Source organism: Sitophilus oryzae, unplaced genomic scaffold (assembly GCF_002938485.1).
Source record: "Sitophilus oryzae breed Bouriz unplaced genomic scaffold, Soryzae_2.0 scaffold_810_pilon_pilon, whole genome shotgun sequence".
In the NCBI taxonomy this organism is placed as follows: Eukaryota; Metazoa; Arthropoda; class Insecta; order Coleoptera; family Curculionidae; genus Sitophilus; species Sitophilus oryzae.
Genome location: NW_022147429.1, coordinates 2076002 through 2088441, shown reverse-complemented (window position 1 = coordinate 2088441; position 12440 = coordinate 2076002). Strand labels below are relative to the sequence as shown.

Below are 12440 nucleotides of genomic sequence, written 5' to 3'. Positions count from 1 at the left end.
TTGTCCGCTGTACTGAAAGTATTTTTAATTTCGCGATCTCATTAAGAAACAGCGATGTGGAAAATGCCCCAAATATCGAAATTTTAGTTCTTTAAAACCTTCTAATGCAAATTCAGCTAATGATATCCTACATTTTTTACTTATAGTTTCGAATTAGAGTGCAAGTTAAATAAATCTTAAATTAATCAGACATTTCATTAATTCTAAATATTCCACAATATTATGCTGTAACTATAAAAAACTGACAATTAAAGTGTCTGCAAAGTAATGATTCATTAACGACTGGAAGAACTTCGTTTAAGCACTGCTTTTGGAAGGAAGTTTCACTCAACCTTGATACTCAGCAATAAACTTTTAAGGACGTTTTAAGGAACGTTATTAATAAAATCTTTCCACATTTCTCGAGTCTTGAGTTGTGTTGTACGAGTATACCATTAATGACGTGAAGTGAAGTTTCAAGTTCTGCCATGTTATATAAATTAGAAAAGTTTTAGTCTTGTAATAGGGTACTCATTAAAATGTCCAGATAAAGTTGAGAGTAAACAAATTTTCTTATAATAAAACAGAAAAAGAATAAATAACCGGTATTTTTATTTTGTATTAATATGGCGTATTTGCGGAAGAATTTTCTCAATAATGATGAATCAGTTTTCTAGAAATATTAATATTTTGAATAACACTATAACGGGTGTTTTTTCAAAAGTAGCTCAGCCCTATAACTTTTTATTTTTTCAGATAAAATAACGTATGTTAGTTAGTATGGCATAAACTAAGACTGATTTACGTATGCAGTTAGTTTTGGTCACTTCCTGTTTTACCGGAAATAGCTACAACTTTTGGTTTTAAATGGTCTTCCTACTCTACATGCAGGGTGGTTCGAAGTGTATTTCGGAAACTTCGGCAGCTTGCTCTGTTGATAAAAATAAGTAAAATAGTTTGTATAAATGTATGTGGTAAAATGCTTAGTTTCGGAGATACAGGGCGTACAAGTTTCAATTTTATATAGATTTTATCCACATAATTTCTGAAGTAACGTTATTACTGATAAAAATGGAGTATGAGAGTTTTTTGACATGAAAAATTTGATTTTAATGTCAATATGACTCCTATTTGTAGGGGGCGCCACCTACATGTGTTTTAACTGTTTTGAAGAATAGTAACTTTTCTCTCTCTCTCTCTCTCTCGTCTGTACCTGTATAAAACTACTGAGTGAAAAAATATACATTTCCATGATTTTTTACATAAAAAATGTCTCTAGGTAAAAATCACTACGAGCACCCGTTCTCAAGATATTTAAAATAGTAATAGTCATTACATGTCATTATTGACAAAAAATAAACACGTTGAGTAGATAGTTATTTGAATGAAATTATAAATTTGGAAACTTTTTATTTTTTTTAAATTAATCATAAATTTTTCTTCAAAAAAATTATGGTAAAACAGTTTTTGTTGAATTTTTGGCACAAAAACATTTCAAATTTATTATTTTTTTTGTGAACATATTTAGTGAAGTAGTTTAATTTATGTCAATGATGACAGGTATTAATAATTTACATTCCAAATATCTCGATAACTATCGTAGTGATTTTTACCAAGAGACCTTTTTTACGTAAAAAACGTCGTACATGTATATTTTCTAACTTAGTAGTTTTATACAGGCACGGAAAAGAAAGGATGTGTCATTTTCTATCAAGTAAAAAATACCGAGGTTACCATTTAGAAATCAAAAGTTCCTATGAAAGAGGAAGTGACCGAAAATAATTGAATACGGCAATCAATCTTGATTTAGGTCATATACTAAATCTCACTTTTCGTCTGAAAAATAAAATAGTTATAGGCGAGATCCACTTTTAAAAAACGTCCAGTATATTTGACTAAACCTTTACCGACATTACAGTAGAACTTTTTATAAAAAAAAACTTTCTATTTTTTAGGTACTTACGAGATACTCAACATTTTATAGATAGACGAAGAGTGGCAGTTTGGGGTTGGAGTTATGGTGGATTTGTCGCCTCGCTGGCGTTGGCGAGCCCGAAAAGCGTATTTCAATGTGCCATTGCAGTTGCGCCAGTTACCAATTGGAAATTGTACGGTGAGTATTACCTTATTAATAATTGGGTATTCAATGTATAACCACAGAGAAAAATAAATAATTTTGGTAAGAAGTTATTGAACAACCTATTAAAATTTTACACTTGGTTTAAATCTGTACTCGCTCAGAATCAATTATGAACAACCATAGTTCCAACCAATATGGTCATAAATATGATGTTTCAGTGGCGAAATACCCACAAATTTTTCAAGAAACAAATAAATCTGTTTTACGTATTAAGTTTGGTAAGTACAGGATGTAAAACTAGCGTAAATATGACAGTGCTAATTGATGCCTGCCATTTTAATTCAAAATTGCCTGTATTTTTTCAATTTTTAAAAATCGTCTGTTCTCTATCGCTGGATAGACTTGCCTTTTAGGAGAAAGGTAGTAACATAGACTAATGTCATGTACTAGAAATAGATTGGACACTGATATAAAAATAATAGGTCCGGCGTTTAGAGCCATCTGGTGATCCGGAAGAAACTAATGGAGAGTTTTGGCATAACATATTAGTTGTAGTGTTTCGTTCCTTATTCTTCTTCTTAGGTCGCCGCCTCCCTTCGGAGGTTGGCGATCCAACTGGCTATGATGGTGCGTGAAACCGCACCTCTGAAAATTAACCTCTGTTACGTATTAACACTACCTAACTAAAACGGTAACGTTATTCAAGCGCAAAATTATTCCTTGTAAACTATAAATATACGTTTTAAAATACCAACACGTTTTAACATTTTAAACACCAACAATAGAGCCATATTTTTTTATTTAACAAATAAATGATAATATAGTAAAAATACCGTATGATCGAATAAAAACGGCGGTCATCAATCGTCATTTCGTAGGCATCGCTGACGCCGTTTTTATTCAATCATACGGTACATTATGGACTACTAATTAACTGTTACTAAAAATATTATATTATAGTATTCCCAACTATTTACTTACTTATTTATGATTAAACTATTTTTTATTTGGTACATAAATTTTTTATTTCTAAAATGTCAAAATGTCTTTAATAAAAAAACTTTAGTACCTAACACTTCGTGTATACCAGCACTATAATCAATTAGCGACGAGTATGAGCAAGACCGACATCAACATGCCATTGGTAGCAAGACAAGAAAGACAAGCAAGACAAGAAAGATTGCAAGACATCTCGCTCATCACTATAATCAATGGGGTGTGTCAAAGTTTATAGAATTAAAGTTATTTGTTAATGTACTGCGATAAACAAACCTGCACGGTTTTTCATGTATATCTTCTTCTTATGCAAATTCAGTAATGGATGTTTGCAATATCACATTCCATGGCTTCTCTATCCCTGGCGGTAATGTATATATTTTAAACCAGATGTACTGTATCTTTTCTATATTTATTTTAAGGGCACGTACAATAATCACATAGTAGACCAATAATTGTATAGTAGAGGATTAGAAACAGATTAAAATGAATACCGCATTCTGAAAAAAATCCGCATCAAGGACAGCTGGGGAATGACGATCGATGATAATTTTGACAAGGTCAATATCCCTGGACGCCATTTACTAGAAATTGACATAATACTTGTCAAAAATTGATACGAATTATAGAAACAAAAAAGAACAGAACATTTCCAAACAAACAAATCTATTTCCAAAAAATTATTTTTTCTCGAGTTTTAAACTACACCATTTAAAAGTCATTTTTACTTAATATAAAAAGATATTACAACCTTTCTAAGATGAACTTGCTGTAAGCGCCATTAAAAAATAAATAATATTACGGGCCAAGTAAATAAGGTCTAGGGCTTGTCCTTGCCAGAATTATAATCGATTGTCATTCCCCAGCCATCTTTGACCCCGTTTTTATTTTCAATCGTATGGTACCACATCAATTTAATTTCAGATTCAGCATATACGGAGCGCTACATGGGTTTGCCGAATGTGACTGAAAATTACAAGGGATACGACGAAGCGGATGTAAGCAAAAAAGCGGGACAGCTGAAAGATAAAATGTTCTATCTGGTCCATGGGTCGGCGGATGACAACGTGCATCTTCAGCAAAGTATGGCTCTGGTTAGGGCACTGTCAGATGCTGACACGTTGTTTCGACAACAGGTTTGTGCAAATCTCTCTTTCCCGTATCGTCGTTGCACGTAGTTAAGAGATATAGAAAAATAAATTGAAAACATGTCCTATATATGCAGGACGACGTTCCTTAATGACAGGCTGATATTTAAGGAGGTCATTTCTTGACCTATTCTTTGAAATTTTCCATTTTTTTTTTTATAAAAAACAAATGTTAATAATAACAGAATAAAATATCTTTTTTTATGAAATTTGATACGTCTTCTATGCATCATAATGCATTTTTTGATGTACAGAAAATTATTGTTATATCTCTTAATTTCCTTCCAGCCGATGCAGAAATGTTTACCACACAACGGTCACCGCATCAGATTTTTAGCGCATAGCGGTTTGACCCTTAAGTAAAATGAATTTATTTTTTTTAAGCAAAAACCATGCGTCGGACGACACAAAATCAAAAGGAAAAAATTGTTTACAAATGAATGAAGATTTTGATTCAGAACCTCGCAATTAGTAGAATAAATTAGTGGTTCTAATTAGCGTAGAAGTTTGTTCCTCTAATTTCAATGTAACCATTCAGAAAAAAAATAGTAGTAGTAATTTTCAATTAGTAGAAAAATTTAACAAACTTTTAACTTTCCCACTAATTATTACTTCAAAATATTCGAGGAATGTCATTTTGGCCTTTGATTATCATACGTTAAGAGAAGAAAGTTAGAAATCAAAAGTTTATTGTTTTATAAGCTAAATATTAGGTTTCTTTGTGGATACAACTGACTAACACAAGCTGTTGCTAGGATATTCTATTAATTTTAATTATGTTTGTTAGACATTTTGAATGATAACAAAAAAGTATAAAGTGTAAAGCTTAATTCAGAACCTCGCAATTAGTGGAATAAATTAGTGGCTTCAATTACACTTTATAGTTTTTAGTTTACAATCATTCACAATGTCAATCTGTTTACGATGATTCACAATTAAAGTGAATAGAATATCCTAGCAAAAGCTTGCGTTAGGCAGTTGTATCTATAGAGAAAGCCTAATATTTCGCTTATAAAACAATCAACTTTTGATTTCTAACCACAATTTCTCTTGACGGAAGATAATCAAAGGCCAAAATGACATTTCTAGCAAATTTTGAAGTATAATTAGTGGAAAAGTTAAAAGTTTGATAACTTTTTTTTACTAATTGAAAATGTCTACCACTAATTTTAACGTTCTGAATGCTTACATTGAAATTAAAGGATCAAACGCTAATTGAAACCACTAATTTATTAGACTAATTGCGAAGTTCTGAATGAACCTTAAAAGAAGACAGTAGTGTACCATTTTTTTTAAATATAAATTCAAGGGCTCTCTTGTGCCCTCCAATTGTGTCTCGAAAAATGTTGAGGAATTTAGTGCCCTCTCTTAATCATTTCTGGTGAAATGTAAGAGCTCAAACGCACTGACAATCAGGTTGCAGCGACCAGCCAACGGCCAGGACGGTAGTGCGCATTGTACCATTTGATTTAATGGTACTACTGGTCGCAGCTTGGTCGCTGCGACGACCGCTTGGTCATGATCGTTAGTGCGCGTTGTATCATTTAATTTAATGGTATTACTTGTCGCAGCGATCTGGTCGTTAGCTGGTCGCTGCGGCCTGGTTTTCAGTGAGTTTGAGCTCTAAGTAAGCACAAGTCGCAGATGCGCCACCCTGAAAATAATCCAGATGCGGCGGCTTACATGCTGATCAATCTAAATACATTTTTTCTTTTATTTGTTTCCTACAAATTCTTTCCAAATGAACTTGTCCCGTTTTAATATATGACACATTTGAAAAAAGGGTCTTTTTATATTTTACACCTTTTTCTTAGATATATCCTGATGAGAGTCACGGTCTAGGAGGAGTCAAAAAACATCTTTATAGAAGCATGGGGCAATTTTTGGACGACTGTTTCATGAAACAAGTTCCACCACAGTTTAAGGCTGGACTACGAGATGACGCCGATGAAGAGTAATATACAATTTATGACTTTATGTAACATGATGTGTGGTAAACTTGTATCATAAAAAAATGGCCACCACTTCAGTAGGTTCTATTGGTTTTTATTGGCATATCTTCAACAATATTGTTGAAGTATGAGCCTGAAATAAGTACTATCGGGAAAAAATAACGGCGTCCAGTTGGCTTGGAAATGACTTCATATAATTTTACATATAAAGTGACAGCGCTCTTCATTTCAGAGCCATCGCTGACGCCGTTATTTTTGTTGATCATATTGTATAAGATTTTTTAGGCAAGAATTATTTAAATTAACATTTTTTTAATAGTAATATAATAGGATTTTATGAAAATAGTTAAATCTCAACTGCATTGCACCCTTAGTTACTAATAACTATCTCGTAAAAGTCATTTCTAATAGAATCTACTTCTTTTGAATTTATTTATTTATTCTAAGGCCACCATAATGCAAGGATTGGAATTTGAAGTGCGAATAAGTGTTTAACATAAAAAAACATTGAATTTATACATGCCTATTGTTTTTAAAAAGCAATTATTGTACATTTGTGTATACTGAGTGTCATGAAACAAAACTTATATTTGCTTCTTGTTGTCAACGTTCTCTAATAGATACCACTAGAGAGCGTTAGTGATTCAAGTGCCAAATTTTGAAAAAAATAAATGTTTGATGTTTGCGAATATTCGATGCAATAAATGTTTTTGTGGAAAAAAACGATATAGTGCTAAGATGAAAACAGATTACTGGCTTAACACAATCATTCGACTGGTGTTCCTTATAAGAAAATAATATCAAGACCTACTCTCAAAAACATGACACTAATAATAGGTATAAATAATAGGAAATAAAATGGACGATTACAGCAAAATAAAACACTAATTTACCACAATATCCCAAAACACTTTAACAGTGAATGCGCGTTTTGCTAAAAATCATCAGCAGATGAATTAAATTAAAAAGTTAATCATCTGCTAATGATCAGCAAAATAAAACATTAAATTATCACAATACACCAAAACACTTTTACTTTCACACTGGAGGCGCGTTTCGCTAACCATGTTAGCATCATCAGCAGATGATTAAAACTTGTGAGTATATCGTGATTAAAACTAAACTAATATCTACAAATTGACCGTTTATATACTCGCTCAGATGGTTCTGGGAGGGCGTTGCAAAAAATAGCCAAGCGAGACAAAACCAACCGAGCGTAAAAAACACTAAATAGTAGGAACTAGGAACAGAGAATTGGAAGGAATTGAGCCATTGTCTCTGTGCATACTATCTTTACAATTAGTAATTTTGACTATTGATGGGAAAAACCGATTAATTTTAATAATCGAGTACTCGAGCATCAAGCGATAGCAATAACTGAGTGATCACTCGAGCGAAATATGACTCGTATTTAAAAATACGGTTTTCACCCGTCGCATGTTGTAAATACTCGTTAACGCCAAGCGCCAAGCAGTAAGTTGCGTGCGCAGGGCACATATACTTTCGGTAATGTACGGCAAGTAGTAAGCGGCGTGCGATTCGCTTGATCGCTTGATTTAATTTACTTCGAAGCATTGCCGATGTAGGTCGGAAAATTTTGTTCCTCAGATACGCAACGGATAAATATACCGGGTGCGTCTCAAAAGTGGCTCACCCCTATAACTTTTTTTATTTTTTTTTTCAGATAAAACAACGAGATTTGGTATGTTAGTATATGACATAAATTAAGATTGATTGACATATTCAATTGTTTTCGGTCACTTCCGGTTTCACCGGAAATGATTACAACTTTGGATTTTTAAATGGCATCCTCGGTATTTTTTTACTTTATTCGATAGAAAATGACACTCTGAATAGAATGATATATTACATGTCAACTGTTGACATTTTCGCATATGGTTTATTTGAAATTATAACATGCGGTTCATAACGACAATTTGACTCGAAGTACCAAGTGTGTGGTATCAAATTATTCGTAAAAAAAATATTTTTCGAAATATGCTAATGAGCCATCCTCGTTCCATTTGAAAAAAAATGAGATATGATCAAAAATACGATTTGGGCATCTTTTAAACCCTCCAGGGCAAGACACTAAGAACATTAGACGATCAAGTCTATTTTTCCAAGGCTCCTTGAGGCACGGCACTCTATATATCAATATGTCAAGAGTTGACATATGATACGTCATTCTATTTAGAATGTCATTTTCTATTGAATAAAGTAAAAAAAATACCGAGGGTGCCATTTAAAAATCAAAAATTGTAGTCATTTCCGGTGAAACAGGAAGTGACAGAAAACAGTTGAATACGTCAATAAATCCTAATTTATGTCATATACTAGCATACCAAATCTCATTTTTTATCTAAAAAAATTAAAAAGTTATAGGGGTGAGCCACTTTTGAGACGCACCCGGTATATACGGCGTCGTATAAATTTGCTACCTGCAATGTATGTAGAAAATTCGCTCGGCTTTTTATCGAGAATACCACATTAAAATCGAATTTCAATTTATTTCATTCTAGAATCGCTTGGTACTCGTCACTTGCATCGCTCGTTCATAATCGAGCGATGTCGGTTATTTCAATAATGGAGTACTCGAGCGAATTTTCGCTCGAGTTATCCCATCACTAATTTTGACGCTCTCATATGCATCTAATTGCCTGTAATTTAAGACTTGTTTAACTAATTTTGAATTATTAATATCTATACAATGTTCTTAGTTTAGTTTTAATCATCTGCTGATGATGCTGTTAGCGAAACGCGCGTCCAGTTTAAAAGTAAAAGTGTTTTGGTGTATTGTGGTAATTTAGTGTTTTATTTTGCTGCTGTAAAACTAAAGGTTCAAACCCGAACTGTAATCTGCTAATGATGCTAACATATTTAGACACGCGTCCAGTGTTAAGAGTACTTTGGTGTATTTTGGTGAAATAGTGATTTATTTTGCCTTAAAAAGTATCTACAAAAACACAAATAAAATCTGTAATGTTTATAATTAATTTAAAAATAAATGTTTAAAAAAACTGTGTGCGGAAACTTTTGTTGAGCTGTACGTCATTTTATTTTCTGTCATTTAATTCAAATGCGCTAACTAGAGTTGGCATTGTTTAATATAGAAAATTGGAATGAAAAAAATGATTAACAACTAATTTCCAGAATTCTAAATAATGCTGTAATAATATTAAATATAGCAATATAAAATATCTGCCATGCCGGACATTCACACATAAAATAATTCATACATTATTTTTTATGAAATGTATATCTTCCAGTATACCTATGCATTTTTTTTATTTATTAATAAATCAGTGGCAAACTAAGATTTGTTCTGTTGTGTATCTTTTGTGTCCGTTCATTTTGTACAGGCTGGGTCATATTGGACATTTTTAAAGGGCAACACCCTTTTCTAAAGGAGATAGACGAAAACTGATATCGGTATCTGGAGCTCATTTTTTTATAAAAAATATGAGGATAAAAACTGCACGTCGATATCTGTTAACGTTTAAGAGTTTCGGGGTGTTTTTCAAAAATGTGCATTTTTAACAAATCGCTGTAACTTTCTTGCTATGAAAATTTTTGTGTTTTTATAAAAACATTTCCATATCAGCTTTTTACGTAGAATTGAATGGTTTAAGGATATTTTTTTTAAATAATTATTTAAGACTTATCGACAGAAAAATTATTTTTTTTTAGATGGGACACCCTGTATATTATTATTTACTTTAAACGAAAAAACAATAAAATTACATTTCTAAAAATATACTTAATATCTAGCACACTTAATAGTTTGTTCGAATCCCCTTCGAAATACAGAATTTTAAAAATTTCGCCACTTTCAACTGATAGTAGGTAGGCTTTGGATCCCTTATTAATGCTTGGTCCCTAATGGAACTCGGAAATATATTTTTTTAACAAGACGAGGCACCACCTCACTACGCTGAAATTATCAGCATTTTTTGCAACCAATTTTGAGAATAATTGAATAGCTAACCAAAGTCCCAGTTGTTGGCCCGCGAGGCTGCTGGACTTGCGCGTCTGAAGAAGACTAAATGATCTTATTTCCCGTATACTCGAGACAATAATTATAAGTACTTAGCAGGTATGTAAGGGTATCTTTTACCCCTACTGAGTTAATAAGTTCCGTGAGCAACGTTCAGAAACTTTCCCGTCTGTGCATAAGAGGTTGACATTTCGAAAAACTGTTCTAGCAAAATCTCTCGTCCAGTTTTGCTATTTATTATAATTGTTAGATATAGTTTAAATGTGTTGTTGTTTAATATAGTTTAAATTGTTATAAAAGTCTGTATTTTTCATTCCAAACCAAATCTAACCGGTGATCATTTATTTTCTGCTTTACGGCTGGCACCCTCCAAAGCCTATTTGTCAAAGTTTAAAAAATTCCATATTTCGTAAAGGAATCAACCAAAATATCAAGTATGCTGCAAGTATATTTTTTGAAAGGTTATTTTAAATTCTTTTAGAGAGAATTAAAAATATAAGAGGCCTCATATAAAAAATCATTTTTTTTGTTGACAACAACTCCTAAATTATTAATTTTAAAAAAATTATACTTAAACCGTTAAATTCTATGTAAAAAGGTGATTTGAAAATGTTTTCATAAAAAAAGTATATCTCCTTTAGAAAGTTTGCCTTTAAATTTGTCCAATTTGGCCCACCCTGTACACTAAGATTTATCTATTTATATTATTTAGGTACTCACAATATTGATTACCCATGTTGAAATTTCCTCGTTTTGTATATCAAGTATCCCATTCATGGATAATCATTCATTTTATCATCGACTTTTCTGTATTTGAATCCTTCCAATACAAAATCTACTATCATAAACAAAACCTATCCCTAAACAAATTATCAGAATATAATTATTGTTGTTGCTCGCCTGTTACACACTAAAGTATTATTTATAAATAAGATATATTTCCAAACTAAGTAACGTGAAAATTTATATACAAATATATAATATTTAGAGTGTCAATTTTCTTTTATCCTTAACACGAAGTACCTTTGTAATAATTACCTATTAAACCAGAAAAATAAATTATAACTATATTTGCAGTGCTGTTATTTTCAAGCTATGCATTGATTTTGCAAATAAGACATTTATCTAAGTTAACAAAAAATAGTTTAAAAATTTCAGCACGTCTTTCAGATTAAATATAAAAAATAATTGCAAGTTATGGGTACATACACAAAGAAAGCTGGTTAATCAGCGCTAGAGATAGAGCCGAAAACCAGCACTGGAGATAGCGCCGAAAACCACAATACGCACACCCAGCATAGACAACAAGCGACCAAGATACAAAATTCGTTCCGGTAAAAATTCCCCACCAATTTACAGAAGTGTCTAGCCCTAGCAGTCAACTTTTAAGCTTGCCCAATCAGGTTGGTTATTTGAAGTGTGTTAATTCATTTGTGTTTGTCAACAACTCTAACGTGATTGGTTGGGCTTAATAGTTGCCTGCTAGGGCTAGACACAAGCCAATTTACGCTGGCAACGAGCGCGCCGACAAGTTTTTTCTGTGTGTGGATGTGTATAAAAAGCGCATTTAATTAATGAGGCTTACCTTTTACGTTCATTGTGTACTATTGAAACGACTTGTAGGCACTGATTTTCGGCGCTGGTAATAGGCGCTTATTAACCAGCTTTCTTTATGTCCGGGCTCTAAGATATTAGACAACAAGCGTTTGACTAAAAAATTGTTGAAAAACATTGTGAATATTAGCATGTAGGTGTAAAATGACCAATCCTTTATTGCAAATAGGTTTAGATTATAATAAAAAAATCCTTAGAATATAAATAATTATTGTACAAGAAATAATACATAATATTAAATAGTATGTATTAGTTTTCATTATTAAAAGTAGTTGAAAATTTTTGAGGAATTCGGCCTAAGCTATGTCAAGGTTAGGAAAAATTAAGGAGAGAATTAATTAACAACAAAAATTAATTAATTTAAAGAAAACATATTATTAATAAATGCTTTTTAATTAATAAAGTTAGAAGACATTTCCGACAGCTTAAAAATCTTTTAATATATAGCTATTCCTTCAGAATAACTAAAGGGGTCTATGATAGGAAGCATAATATGATTGAGATTGATTTCTCTTGATTTTTCTAGCGGACCAAAATCTATTTTCCGATAACTTTGCTTCTATTAAAACTAATTGTCTATTTCTTACTATGTTTAAGTATAGTTAATTTTTTTCAGAGGAAGGTACATTTAGGCCTGGCTAGGAAGGTACATTTAGACTCGGTTCAGAGTGAGT

The 12440-nt window shown here is 32.0% G+C and overlaps 1 protein-coding gene across 1 annotated transcript in view; it reads left to right on the top strand.

The window, feature by feature from the left end:
- The window catches only part of LOC115889082 (inactive dipeptidyl peptidase 10), a 259451-nt gene extending 252248 nt beyond the window's left edge, over positions 1-7203 (top strand). Inside the window, exons 16-18 of the mRNA XM_030908996.1 lie at positions 1935-2092; positions 3980-4191; positions 6018-7203. Of these exons, the coding sequence (XP_030764856.1) occupies positions 1935-2092; positions 3980-4191; positions 6018-6161 (514 nt within the window). The 3' untranslated portion in view covers positions 6162-7203. The remainder of the gene's footprint in view (positions 1-1934; positions 2093-3979; positions 4192-6017) is intronic.
- The last annotated feature ends 5237 nt before the right edge of the window (positions 7204-12440 follow it).